Source organism: Callithrix jacchus, chromosome 7 (genome assembly GCF_049354715.1).
Source record: "Callithrix jacchus isolate 240 chromosome 7, calJac240_pri, whole genome shotgun sequence".
NCBI lineage: Eukaryota > Metazoa > Chordata > Mammalia > Primates > Cebidae > Callithrix > Callithrix jacchus.
Window position 1 is genome coordinate 23,724,955 of NC_133508.1, and position 15,367 is coordinate 23,740,321.

The 15,367-nt window shown below is 41.0% G+C and overlaps 1 protein-coding gene across 12 annotated transcripts in view; it reads right to left on the reverse strand.

Annotated features, from left to right (window-relative positions):
- Positions 1-15,367, reverse strand: part of C7H10orf67 (chromosome 7 C10orf67 homolog) — a 120,330-nt gene that overhangs the window by 45,109 nt on the left and 59,854 nt on the right. For all 12 annotated transcript variants that reach the window (XR_004745530.3, XR_004745531.3, XM_078332934.1 and 9 more), the window contains 2 exons: positions 14,471-14,530; positions 13,505-13,669 (listed from right to left, as the gene is read on the reverse strand). Coding sequence is in view for 10 of the 12 variants with exons in the window: in XM_078332934.1 (XP_078189060.1) it covers positions 13,505-13,669; positions 14,471-14,530 (225 nt within the window). In the remaining 2 variants the exon portion in view is untranslated. The remainder of the gene's footprint in view (positions 1-13,504; positions 13,670-14,470; positions 14,531-15,367) is intronic.

The following is a 15,367-nucleotide window of genomic DNA, read 5'->3' on the forward strand; positions in this document are numbered from 1 at the left end:
TACTCCATCAGCACCCAAAAGCCCGGAGAGTCCTTTGACGGTCCTGTAACTACCCAGTGACTCTTTCCTTAGTTGTCTACACAGTACCTCACACTTCTTGGAAGAAACTATCACCCACCACTACAAGCACAATGAGTCTCCCTTATCAAGACCCATGTGACAGTAAACTAGCCAAAAAGAAAGCCAAAGAAACAATACCACCAATTTAATAAAAGCAACAAAAAGTCTTAGTCACTATTAGTCTTCCTTGGCATCAACAAAGTGGGGGTCACCAAAGTGACATGAAATGGACAGCTTTTGGAATCCCTCCACCTATTTGTTCTCAAAGGGCATAATCCACTTGAACTACCTCTTTGCCCAAGGTACCAGGGGTACAGAGTGAGTTCCCTGCCATTTCATTAACAGCAGTCTAAGGAAATCACCGGGGTAAGATCCCCAGGCCCAGGGTTGGGGAGAGCATTTGCCATTACGCTAAAAAAAAAAGAAAATTAACCCAAATTAAAATAATTAATCACCAGAAAATTAGGAAAACAAATCAGTAGAACAAAATAAGTCTTCATGTAGAAAGATATTAATATATTTATTTCACTATATCCAAAGTCACATCAGTAATTGAACGTTTATTTTAAAACCCTCTGTACTTAAATTTATGTACAGTAAAAATTAGTTTCAATTTTTCAGGCTCCCTTTTCCCAGCTCTCATATAATGATCAAGTATGTAATACCTAGAGATAAGTCTGTGCTAACGTCTATCTACTGTAAAGCAAATAATTACTCAACCTTTCCAAAAGACAAGACTATTATGATGATGAAGATAATGTTTCTTTTCATTAAAAAAGGAGACAAAAAAGCATCACATGTAGACTAGAGTGTTTGCTCTCCAGTTCGAGTTGAACTTTCAACTTTGCTGCAACGTGGTCTATTGAATCCTGGCTCTGTCCACACTAAACTGTCATTTTGTTTTGCCAGCTGCTGACATTCCACTTTCTCGAATACACACACTGGTCTTTATGTGGTCACTTCACTGACAGGTGCAAACACTGGACTGAGAGTAGATTGAGGTGAAAATGAATGTTAATATTAATATCAAGTAATTAACTTCCTAAGTAGGAAAACACAAACACAAACTAAATAATTGTAAAGATAATAACATATTGCGATTTAAATATATATATTTATGAGATGGAGTTTCCCTCTTGTAACCCAGGCTGGAGTGCAATGGTGCGATCGTGGTTTACTGCAACCTCCACCTCCCCGGTTCAAGTGATTCTCCTGCCTCAGCCTCCCGAATAGCTGGGATTACAAGTGCCTGCCACCACACCTTGCTAAGTTTTTGTATTTTTAGTAGAGACGGGGTTTCACTATGTTGGCCACTCTGGCCTTGAATTCCTGACCTCAGGTGATCCACCCACTTTGGCCTCTCAAAGTCCTAGAATTACAGGTGTGAGCCACCATTCCCAGCAGTGATTTAAAATAATTTATTATAAACATTTCTTATTTTCTTTTGAATTTGTATATATATTTATAACCAAAAAAATTCACAAAATTAAGAAATAAAAGTTCACTTATAAAGAAGTTATGATTCTTAAATTATGCTTCCCATTTTTAAGCACTGAAGTCATATATATTTTTTTTTATTGGATTTTAGGTTTTGGGGTACATGAGCAGAGCATGCAAGACAGTTGCATAGGAACACACATGGCATGAAGTCATATTTTAAAAAATTTAACAAATATACTATTTTAAATTAGAATCAGTAGTCAAGGTTTGTAATAACAGAAGAAACAAATTATGTTTATTAACTGCTATAAGATTAACTATATTCCTTATCATACCCTGATATCTCTGTTTTCTTTTCCTTACCTAGAGTCAGTACATTTAATTTCCACAAACATCTCTCTTATGAAAATTTGTCATTCTCTCTGAGCTTAATGAAAGGTATTTAGCTTTTTCCCTCTGTACCCTTTAAATCATTGAATATATTAATGGTACCTTTTGGACTTGTCATGATGAAGAATGATTTTTCCTTCCTAAAACCTCAATCACTTTGACTTTCATTTTAACATTTTTAAATCTGCCATGCAAAAAAACTACGTTTGAACACCAGTGATGTGCCAGTGGGTGGGAGGTAGCCAGGGAGAGGAAGGGCTGATAGAAACACACGGAACAAGGCCCAACCCCATGCACTTAACAATTTGGAGAGAAGAGACTGAGAATTGGGAACGCCGAGAAGATATGAGGCCGTGTGCCGCAAAGCACCATCATGACAGGGGCCAAGAGTCAAAACAAAACGTTTATCTACATATATCGCTTTTGAATTTTCTTGTAACAAAATTGTTAAGCTAGGCAAACCTTCCAAAAACAGGACAAGACTTTCTTCATTTGATGTCCCCAAAGGTGCCACTCCATGTTTGCCAAGGGGCCTCTGAGGCATCTTTGTAGAATGACTGGGCTGTGAAGTCATACAGGATTCAGACTGATCCGGACTGTACGCAACTCTCAAGCATGTCTCAAAGGTTCAGAAGGCCACAAAAGTCTGCGTGGGGCTGGCTTCCTCATCTGGCTGTAGACCTTCCTAGACTTTGTGTTCATCTACTCACTGCAGGAAGTGAGCTATGCAAAGCAGAATACACATCTACCAAACTATTCACTCAAAAACGTTTGTAACCAGGGGACTTCGGTGACAGGAATGTGTTTATTAAACATGATGAAGCCATTGTTTCTAACAGCAAAAAAAAAAAAAGAAAAGAAAAAAGAAAAGAAAAGAAACTATCTCAGGAAGGCACTGGTAAATTGACAGGAATAGGTTATGTAAATTGTACTACCTCTGTGGGGTGAAATACATATAGCACATATAATTAATTATATAAATTCAATGGGATGGAACGATGTTTTCTGCATCTCACTGAAAATGCAAATCTTTATCAAGACTTGTCTGAAAGTGTGGTAATGAGAAGTTTTCAGTGATTATCTTTGGGAGGCAGATTTTTCTTAAAATTTTTTTTCTCTTCGTATTTCCTTATGGAGCAAATATTGTGTAATAAGTATGTATCAGTTTTGTGGATATTTTTTCTTCAAGACAGAATGTTGCCCCATGACAAATGCTGGAGTGCAGTGGTGTGACCTTGGCTCACTGAAACTTCCACCATTCCAGCTCAAATGATCCTCCCACCTCAGCTTTCCAAGTAGCTGGAACCACAAGTGTGTACCACCATGCCCGGCTAATTTTTGTGTTTTTTGTAGATAAGAAGTCTTGCTATATTGCCGGGCTGGTCTCAAATTCCTGGGGTCAAGCAGTCCTCCTGCCAGGGCCTTCCAAAGTGCTGGAATACTACAGGTATGAGCCTCTGGGCCCAGCCCTGTATCAGTTTTATTTAAAAAATTCAGACTCCTGAATCCCATTTAGGAAGCAAAAAATGCCATTACAACACTAAAAACAAGAAACATCTAGATAAACTACAAAATCACAACTTTCTTGAACCCATCAGAGAGCTGAGGTCACACCCAGGTAATGTAAATTCCAAAGACGAACAAGAGCCTCCGAGGAGAGACAAGACCAACATTCATAGGTCTTGTCCACAGCTGAAGAAGCACCATGCCAGTTTCAACACAAGCTGGTCAGAAGAATAAACTAAGATATAAAGAACTTCTGAAGATCAAGTGCAGGTAAGCAGGGCAGTCTGCAGTAGCTGGGGGCACATGTTAAAAGCAGAGCTCACACTCACTCACACTTTGTTTTTTTCCTGCCCCTACTCATGAGAAAAACTGAGGGGTGGAGCAAATTTGGAGAGTCACTGTTGCTGATGCGGACTTGAGGTCAGCTCCTACTATGAGAAAATCACCTTCCCTGGTTCCTCCTATCCCTAAGTCGTCAGCCTCGGGGAGAGCGGAAGCAAACTATCTGGCCAACCAGGCTCAAAGAAGGTGATCAGTGGTTGATGCTGCAAAGAAGTGTTAGGTATCATATCTTACTTATTTCTCCCAGGCCAGTCCTTTCTAAGAAGGAAAGGCTTTCAACTGCTGGGATGGGCAGCAGAGCCTCTTGCTCACAGCTCACAGATGGAGATATATTACATCATTGGGAAAAATAAAAGAAGCATGTTGCTCCCCTTGGGGAGGGGAATGGTAACTGTCCTGGACCTTCAACTCTATGCCAACACCAAGTGGAGGTTTCCTACTACTACAGGAGGGATAGGAAAATCCTGCCCAAAACCAACTTCAGATACAAGGCAGAATGACCCACCCCAGGGAAGAGGGGCAAGAATGCTGAGAAAGTCCACCTCTGGGTCCTGGGCACACAACACTTCTGAAAGACTGAGTTTGGATTAGAACCACAGAGAATCCTCTGTGCCTTCACTTATGGAGCACCAAGCAATAGCAGTGCACTACTGAGGCAGGGATAAGAGCGTGGGAGCAGAGCTTCTCTAGGCACAGGTGGACAGTTTCTTCTAATAAGCTGAGGTGGGGCAGCATTCAGAGGAAAGCACTCTGTGACCCCAGCTCTCACTCGAGTCACACACCCACCACAAAAGGAGTATTCAAGCTGTCTCCAGGTGCAGTGGCTCACACCTGTAATCCCAGCACTTTGAGGGAGCCAAGGCAGGAGGATTCCTTGTACTTGGGAGTTTGAGAACAGCCTGGGCAATATGGCAAAATTCCACCTCTACAAAAAATACAAAAGTTAGCTGGGCATGGTGGCATGTGCCTATAGTCTCTACTGAGACAGATGTTTCAGTGAGCTGAGATCACGCCACTGCATTCCAGCCTGATGACAGAGCCAGACTCGTCTTTTTTTTTTTTCTTTTAAAGATGCCGGGCATGGTGGCTCACGCCTGTAATCCACTTTTGGAGGCCAACGTGGGTAGGTCATGAGGTCAAGAGATTGAGACTATTCTGGCCGACATGGTGAAACCCCATCTCTACTAAAACTACGAAAATTAGCTGGTTGTGGTGGTGCAAACCTGCAGTCCCAGCTACTTGGCAGTCAGAGGCAGGAGACTGGCTTGAACTCAGGGGGCAGAGGTTGCAGTGAACCAAGATTGTGCCATTGCAGTCCAGCCTGGTGACAGAGTGAGACGCCATCCAAACAAACAAACAAACAAACAAATAGCAACAACCAAACTCAACTCAACTTTGGTTTGATTGGCCCAACCTATCACAATAATTATACACACACACACACACACATATGTATACATACATATGTGCATGGATGTATGTACAGTCTCAGAGACCAGTTATTTCCATTTGTGAATACAATTTATTTCAGTCGCTACTCTTCTACACATGATATCCAACATTCAATCAGAAATATGAGGCAGCTAGCTGGAACAGGCTGATTGGTGAGCCATGCTAGGTGGTTGTGCCATGTGGCATCTGGCACCCCCACTGCCAAGCACGGGCGAGCTCTCAGTGTGCAGGTGGCCTGGCATGGTGCTCTAACTGTAGCTGTGTCAGCGTGTGATGATGCCATCCCATACCAACTTGGCTACTGGAATCCTTAGTAGTAAAGTAAAATACTCATGGCTCTCCAGCACAGACAATGGCTACACTGACCTCCTAAGGTTAAAAAGGGGCTTCTTAAGATGCCTTAGAATGCCACTGCAGTCACCACTGTGCTGTGTTTGATTGGCACCTTTCTCATTATCATAGGCCCCCTCCTGCTGTTGGGCTACATCGGCAAAGTGGAGACAGACGAGACTGTTGCAGTCCTGATTACTGGCAATTTGATGCTCCTGCCGAATGCATCCGAAGCTGCCAGGGTTACTCCTACCATGACCTTCCAGACTTTGATGACTGGCACCCACCTCAGCCCTGAGAAGACTCACAGTGGAACCACATCTGGCTTTAAGATTCTGAGCAGAAACTGTGGCTAAGGGCTAAAGAATTCTGCAGTTTTCAGATGTTTAATAAAACGTTGGCCAGATATTATGGGTCTATCCCAAAGATGTCAACTGAGCTTACAACCAGCTCTTTACGACATGGGCTAATTTTCATCTCCTGGTCCTCACAAAAGTTCCTGACAAGGTTTTCCCACAGAAACGTGCAACATGGAGGAATAGCAATGTTCGTTGCCTGGAAAAATGGGGAGTTATTCTGTAATGGAATGTGTTGCCTTCACCATCCTATTTAGAGTTCAGCACTTCTTTTAAACCGTCTTCATTGTCAACTTGTTCTTGTAGCAGATGGAAGAATACAGTGTATCTTTTTAAGATTGCTAAGTAATTTGTTTTTAAAATACCTAAGTATCTTATCTCCTACACTTATCTCCACCTTCATGTTCTAGTGGAAAACGATGCTAAAATCCAACATCACTAAGAATCCATCTGTAATAGGTTTTACTTGCTGTCTTATCAACAGCATCCAGGAATTTTTCAAACCACAGAGCAAGTTTTCAAAATGTAAGCATGTTCTCTGTTTACCAATCTTTAGTGAGCTCTGATCTGGTTCACCAATAGACTGGGTAGCATACAATTTGGGTTACTTTGTCCTTTGTATATCAAGCTGTTCTGTATATTATGCCTTTAAGGATTGGAATTTTGGCTGTTTCCCAATGAAAAATGCACATACATGGTTCTTATTTAGAGTTTATAATCCTAGCACTAGCACCTTGTATTACGATGGCATTTTGCTAAAGATTGCAAGACTCAGCCTGGATCCCTAGAAGACTAGATTGAGTTAGGTTGATTCTGTTTCCTAGCTTGCAAAAAGTGACATATTCAAAGGAAATTAAAATGTCAAAACAAAACCAAACAAAAGACAGACAAAAAGGCAAGGAAAAAAAAATCTATCGTTGGGAGACAAAGCAATGAACAGAAGTAGACTCAAAGACGACCCATATCTTGGAACTATCACATAAAGACTTTGAAAGAATTATAATCACAATGTTAAAGAACCTAGGAGAAAAGGTGAACGCCATGCATGATAAACAATAGACAGGGAATTTCATCAGAGAGGTGAAAATGTAACAAAGAATCAAATGGAAAGACTAGAAATAAATGAGACAACAATCAAGATAAATTTACTTAACGGGCTCATCAGTAGACTCAATATAACTGAAAAAAGTAATCAGGAAATTCAAAGGCAGGGAGAAAAGACAATTCCTCAAACTGAAACAAAGAAAAACAGTCGTTCAAAATGGAATGAGCTGAGCATTTAAGAGCTGTGGAACAACATCAGACAGTCTAGCACAGACATATTTGAAGGCAGAAACACTGTTGTAGATAATGGTTAGGAGTTAATAAAACAAATAACAAATTCAAAAAGTTCAGGATAAATAGAAATAAAGAGATGAAGTAGAGGAGACAAGAAACAACGAGACACTTTGTCATCAAGCTGTTGAGAAGCAAAAAGAAAGAGAAACTCTTGAGGTCAATTTAAAATAAAAGGGCAAACAGAAAACCGAAAGTTAAAATTTACCGCAGACTTCTTCTCAGAAACTATGCAGGCCAAAAGATGGTGATCTTCAAAGTATTAAGAGAATAAAACTGTCAACCCAGACTCAGAAAAATATTTTTTTCCAGACACAAACAAAAACTAAGAGAATTCATTGCCAGCAGACCAAAAGGAAGAGAGTATATGGTACCAGACAGAAACCTAGAGCTACACAAAGAAATGAAAGCTCCAGAAATGGTATAAATAAAAGTAAGTGCAGACCTTGCTGTGACAAATGTATCAATTTTTGTTACCTGAAAATATTCACACTAAACTTTAATTTTTAAAGCTTATAACATGCTAGGGACTCTAAAGAATTGTACCTTTGATGGAAATATTGGAGAAGATTATCCAAAGGCAGTTAGAGGAAGATTCATGGACAGACATGAGTTTTAAGTGGCTTTCCTGGGAGTTCATAGGAAACCCTCTGTCGCTGAAGACTAAGCTATTTGGTGGGAGATTTCCTACCAGAGGTTTTTACAAATTGCAGTGGCTTTTTATTGACCTCTTATCAATCAGCTGCTTGGATGCTTTGGTCTGAAATCTTTTTTATGTTGCTTTCCTAAGTTTTGCTTTTCCTAACTTTTCCAATAGTTGCATAAGAATCTAAACCTCTGTATTGAAATCTTTCTAATTTTAAAAGAAAAAATACCTTTCAAATATGCTTATGCTTTATTGTAAACCAGACAGAAATCTTATATATTTTAATTGGATTCAGCTTGCAAATTCCCAGCTAGGGAGACAGACCACCAGAATCACACCTGAGGTTGTTTAGGCCTGTGCCCATCATTTCTAGTGGAATGAATTCAAATAAATGTTCACTGTGTATTTTCAGCCACTGGATTAACTGAACTCCACAGCACTTCATGGAATAAGCTGCTGATAGCTTCTTTTTCTTTTCCAGATTTGGAAGAGAAAAATGCTATGAAGATTTATGGAGTCCAGTTAATATAAGGGCTGAGATACAGTATCTCAATAGCTGTATACACACACACACACACACACACACACACACACACACACACACAACAGAGAAATGATTCTCACACTGAGATTGGTGGAGAAGATCCTCAAACCGTTTTTAAGATGTATTTTTGTTGTTGTTGTTTGTTTTGAAACAGAATCTAGTTATGTTGCCCAGCCTGGAGTGCAGTGGTGGCATCATAGCTCACTGCAGCCTTGAACTCCTGGGCTCAAACAATCCTCTCACCTCAGTCCCCCAAATAGCTAGGGCAACAGGCACACACTAACACACTTGGGTACTTTTAAAAAATATTTGTAGAGGTGGGGTCTCACTATGTTGCCCAGGCTGGTCTCAAACTCCTGGCCTCAAGTGATCCTTCCGCCTCAGTCTCCCAAAATGTTGGGGTTACAGGTGTGAGCAGACACCCCTGGACTGTTTTAAAGATTTTTTAAAAGCCTAGAATAAAAGTGTACCTTTATTCCCTAACTAGGCTGCATAAGCTAACAACTTAAGAACTCTAGATTTGGTGAGCAGTATATCAAATTCGGTGAGATGTCACTGGTTATCTAAGGTTGTTCAGATACGAAAACAGGAAGAAATAGTAATAGATGAATCAGTAAGAGAAAACAAAGAACTTTAATAGGTTCAGTTTTCATGATGAACAAGCAGAGACTGTATTGAGAAAAAGAAAGTTAAAGTATTGAATGAAAAAAGGTTTAAGAACCATCCTTCATGAAAATAAGTTCTTAAAGAAAACAAAATTGATGTGTTATCTCACATAGACTTATTCCCAGGGTTTGAGGAGGAAGTTGGGATCTGGAGAGACCAGGATTGGAGAAACTGACAAGCCTGGCAAGGCTAAATAGAAAGACAGTGGCCAACAGTCCACTGCCAGTGTCTAGAGGGGTACAGCCACCTCCGGCTTGACTCTAGTGAGCACCGGTATTGGAGCAGTGCTATGACCGTGCACAGCACCAGGCAGCAGCACTGGCAGATGTGACAATGGCAGTCAGGATGAGTGACAGCATGTCAGATGCTCAGTCTTCCAGGGAAAAGACCCACGTCTGGGTAGTGTCGGGAGTCTGGCCAAATGACCCGGTGTTCAGGACCGGCCTCGACTCCCACTGGGAACTGGAGAGAAAGCCACAGCTGAAGCCCCAGCAAACGGAATTAAGCAACACCATGCAGTGGGGGGTAACTGCGCTGTCTGTGGGCTTCTGAATGTCAAGGATGACACTTCTGCTACCACCAACTCACTATCATTTGTGGTCAGGACCTCACATCTGTCCCAGTGACTGAGCAAGCATAGGGAAGAATGAGGACATCATCCAAATTTATCTATTCCTTGAATTTATCTATTCCTGATTTCACAGCAAAATCTTCAGTCCTCATTTTAGTTACACTCAAACATAGTGAGCTCCACAAACAAAATGCCGTGTTTCTCAACAGAATAAATAAGAGCACAAGCATAAACCCCTTTTCATTTGGGTTTTGACAACATCTTTTCATGTGTCCCACAAATATGAAATGCTATTTACACTAGAATATTTTCTGTTCCAAATATACTGAAAGTATTTATTTAATTTATCATCAACCCAGAATAAAATAAGGCAGAAGATAAAAGCCACCTTTCAGCTGGATTTGAAATAGGATATTACTCACATTTTCAATTTCGCTCTCTGAGGGCAGAATCTAAAGATGAATTCATTTTGGTGATAAATGAAAAGTATGGTTTTCAATGATGTCTACATTTTAGGGTTATCCATGTTATAAAACAAAGATCAAGTATGATAAGGAAAATTCTTTCGTGTCACCATAATCTATCAAAATACAGTAAATATCCTTTGACAACCTCTGAAGACCATGTGCGTGCATGTGCAGGACTGCCCTGTCTCTGTATTCCCGCATTGCCTAGCATTGCCGGATAAACAACGGGTAAAGTGCTGGTTTTCCCACACTGCTCTGCAGAACTCTTAACTGCCTGCTGCCAGGGAAAAAGGAATGGAAGAAGGAAACCATAAGTAGATTATACTGTTTTCTTCTTTAATAGAGTTTATCTTAAACTTCATGTGCAATTTAACCAAATAAGAATTGTATAAAGGAGAAGAATAGTAAATTTCAGAAGAAAAGATTTTTTTTCTCCATCCATCTAGCCTATAATATTATATACCTATAGTAGTAATTCTATATCTCATAATAACTATTTTTTAAAAATCTCTAGCTGGCAAGGTAACTATGGTCATAACTGCAAAATGATTGCAATATTATTTTACCTAACATTTCGTGTTAAGAAAAATTCTAGAGTTTTTATTGAAGTCTGTTTCTGCACAAATTGCTTTGTATTGAGAGAACTCTAAGAATGGGAACATGATTGACTTTCTCCCATGTCCCATTTCCCACACAGACAGGCCCTGATTCTTTCTGCGATCAAAGCAGGCACCATATGTTCATCCGTATAGACCAGGTTACCCCATGGAAGCTCAGAAGTCCTCCATGGAAGCTTTTATTGGGTGCAACCATAATTAACTACTCGGGGTGGGGAGAGGAAAACCTGAGAATCCATTTTAACCTTGATATGAGAAACTTGAGTATCTGATATGTTTTGCACATATCAAAAAACAAACTTTATGTAAAAGCACTGTACAAATACACATTTTATGTTGTGAAATCGTTCATTAATAGAAATCAGACAGCTAATGTTCATATCGTGTTTTGCAGACTGGCTAAACACTCAGTTTCTCACCGTGTGCTCCGCTGTGGAGCACGTGTGCTGTTCCCACCGAATGACACAGATTTCAAAAAATAAGTATGATTAATTAGAGACGTTAAATGACTGATGTGCAAAGTTCCTGTAGCGAGCCCTCCACGTGATCATTTACACGTGCTAAATATTATAAAACCCTTTAGAGACAATTTTTAAGAGGTCCAGCTACCTCCATGGAGGAAAATATTTAAGAGAGGAGCAGGAAAATTATAGCTAGAATGTGTATATATACAGTGAAGAATAAACCCCAGTGGAAGGGGATAGGAGGGAACACTTAGAACAATAGGATTATTATTAACAAAGTGCAAGTGACAGTAATAACAGTGGACTAGAAAAACATACTTCATTTTCAAATTGAGCCAATTCATATAAATATGTAAACCGGGTTTAAGTAATCTCTGCCCTCCCCCAGTCTAATTTTTACTTATTGTTACATATTAACTTCAGAGACGCCCCCAGCTGACAAAATGTGCTGGTAAGCTTTGGAGATACACAGGCCACAATCATGACAGATACAGGGAAAGACTGTGACACTAAGAGAAAAGCCTGTTGAGATGACACCTTCTCAGAGATTTGTCAGTCTTTGTCCTTTATTTTGTATTTTTGGTGGGGGACAACGGGCAAAATCTCTGTTTCTTGCGGCTGTGACTTTGGAAGCTCAACTTCTATCTGTAAAAACACTGGAGCTTCCAAGCTGGAATTCTAGGATTTAGTTCCAGCCTAGGGGTTGCTGTGGGGACCGGGCACCTTCTGCTGCAGCTGCGCCCTGCTGCTGTGACCTCAGGACGAGAGGCTCAGCTGCTCTGCCCCAGTCACTGACTGGACTCTGCAGTCCTCCCAGCCATCAGCTCAGAACCTCAGACCACAGACCCCTGACACATGACCGATTTCATGGCAGCTACCCAGCCGCGGGCCCCTCAATCAGTGTGGCCAGTCTTCCCAACCAGGTTATCATGCGGCATTGCACAGCAGGCCAGTTTTCAGTGTGTGTGTGTGTGTGTGTGTGTGTGTGTGTGTGTGTGTTCCAAAAAAATACTTCCCAAACTCTGGGTTATAAAAATCTTACTTCTAGAACCTAGTCACTGGTCACTTCTATGCAAAATTTACCCTCTTCTCCCAGTGTCAGTTTTTTCCCTTGGGAAATTACACTGACTTCCAATAGTCTACACTTCCTAACTTTCTGCAAAGTGGAAATGCTTACAGAGGAGAATGCTTTTTCTCTTCCCAGTAGAGTGACTTCCACTAAAACAACAGGCCTGGCCTTGCCCTACCTGCCCCCTCCTGCTCTCTGGATGTGAGGAGTGGTCCATCTCCTGGCGAGTGGGCACATGAGGCCTGCATGTTGCCTTCCCCCTTTTTGGAGCAAGGATGCACATGGCGTGTACAATTCTGCTGCACTCCTCCGTGCTCTAGAAATGCAAATTCTGCCCCGTGTTGAACAAGAAGGAAGCCCATGGGAACACATAGGAACAGGACAAAGTTTGTGAGAGCAAAATATGCAATAGAGAGACTCTGTGTGGAGCACTAGACACTGGCCATATGTGTCACCAATTGGGTTCCACGCCTTCTAAAAGTCAACATGGAAAAGGAGCCTTGACTACTTAGACAATTCACTGTGTCCACAGATCAACCAAGAGTTATAGAAATACAACTATCCTTATAACTAAGTGCAGAAGGCTTTCTACAGGGTCATGATGAGGGGAGGTATTGTATAATGTAGTGAGCAGTTCACAAATATTCACACAATTAGCCCACAGGGAGCTGAGTGTCCCACAGCTACTTCTTAGCACCTCCTTTTTATGTAGATCAAGGGTGCCACCCTAGATCCTGTAAAAAGAGTTGTGATGATCTGGAGAAAGGTAGAAAGGGAGAGCAACCAGCACAGAGTTTATGCGTGCATGTCTCTGAGAGTGTGATTCCTTCCAGTTATAGGTTGAGGAATCCTGCATGTGCAAATGGACTGGATACCTGTGTATCCTTCTGGGAATCTTCAGTGAGCTTCTAATAGACACTGGGCAGTAATGAGTTTGAGACTGTATACCCTAGAAAGTGCTTGGGATGTAGCTTCTCTATGTTGATAATTAAATAGAGACCCACTGAGGCTTAGTCACTCAGCTAAATCAACTGCCTGGTTGGGGAAACTGATGGCTTGATGGCTTCATCTTGGGAAAGTGAAGGAGGCTCACCCTGACATGTTGGCTTAGAAATAGGCAGCTGGAGCCCTAGCTCAGGGGTGAGAATCAGGTGTGCTTAGACTGCAGGCCTCATGCATAGGGCTAAAGAGACATAAGCCCGTGTGCAGAGGAAGGTGGACAGGATGTGGTAAAGGAAGCAGTTCTTACCACAGGTTGCTCTTCCTTTAAAGCTTTCTTTGGAGTCTTAGCTTTCTTGGTCCCAGCAGACAATACACTCATGGATGCAGAATGTGGCCTTGAAGCTGTGGTGCTTGGTGGAGACTTGGGCCATGGGGACAAAGAGGCTTCTCTCCCCTTGGCTGACCTTGTAGCCTGCCACACAAAAAAAGAACCAACTTTGTTTTTCTCATTTTGTTTCTTGGATTTGTGTCCCTTTTTTTCACACTCTTCCCCTCCCTTGAGCTGCAATTGCAGAGTTGAGGTTTTTAGCCCTAGAACACATGGATCTGTTTTTGCTCCCAGGCCCACAGTCTCCCCTGGCAGGATTTGATTGGCAGGCTGGGCTTATTCCTCCACTCCCTGCCTGTAATCCTCATGTCCTAAGAAGAACACACCAGCAGTCAATGCCCTTTGGAAGCCCCTGGAACAGTGGGGTCTATGTGAAAAGGGGTGGAGTGTCAGCTCAAAGCTTATATCTAGGTGGGAAGAAGGTAGGGAAATTGAGAGTAGGAAGGAAGGTGCAGGAACATGCAGAGCCTGGAGCTGGAGGATGAGGACAGCAGGGCACACTCTTCCTGATGCCTCACTTGTTGGCTTTTTGGCTTCTGATTTCACTGTCTGCTCCCCATTCTCAACAGTCAGCTCCTGATCTCCCATTCACACTTATTACCTCACTTTATTTTTTAAAAGAGACAGAGTCTTGCTATGTTGCCCAGGCTGGTCTTGAACTCCTGGACTCAAGCAATCCTCCTGCCTCGGCCTCCCAAAGTACTAGGATTTTAGGCGTGAGCCACTGCTCCTGGCCTTGCTCACTTTCAAGAACTTTCTATTTCAAATTCAGACATTGGAAAATGAAAAACCTCAGTATGCTACACAGATTTGACAAACCAGATGCCAAAATAAGAGAAGCACAAAACAAAAGAGAAACGAGAGAGAGAAAACTTAAATACGAACCTTGACACTTAAGCTGCCATACTTTTTCCTCATTTCCTTGTCCTCTTTCTGTTTATTAATCTGTAAAATGGAAGACCCATATCATTGGTTATTATCTGCAAAGATTAAAAAAGACAATTTTCTATAAAACTTCTGTAACCAATGGAAACATTTTAAACCATTTATCTGCCAAAACTATTATGGGAATACAATTCATAATATCAAAGAGAAAACAAACTTGTATCCAGAAAAAGAGCTTTTATAAAAAAGTGAACAGAAATATATAAAATTGCAAATACCTAAAGTCATTAGCATCTATTCTTTGCATTAAGTACAACAGAGATAATAGGAAAACATGCATTATTTGCTTATGAGGTGGTAATTTCATACATTACTATAATAGCTACAAATACTAGGTCTTATTATTAACATAAGCTAGCCTGAGAAATTTAAGATAATTTAATAGCTAAACTTCAATAATGTAGTGAACAAAATTTTACTTTAAAAATGAATTTTAAATCTGGGTGCAGTGGCTTACGCCTGTAATACCAACACTTTGGGAGGCCAAAGTGGGAGGATTGCTTGAAGCCAGGCATTCAAGACCAGCCTGAGCAACATAGCAAGACCCCAATCTCTATAAAAAATTAAAAAATACTGGGCCTGAGATTGTGACTTTAAAAAAATAATAAATAAGTAAATAAAAATAAAAACAAAAAATTAAAAGTACTTGGATGTAGTGGTGTGTACCTATAGTCCCAGCTACTCAGGTAGCTGAGGCAGGAGAATCACTTGAGCCCAGGAGTTTGAGGTTACAGTGAGCTGTGATTGTGCCACTGCACTCCAACCTAGGCAACAGGGTGAGACCCTGGCTTTAGAAAAAAAAAATCAATTTTGGCTGGGCGCGGTGGCTCAAGCCTG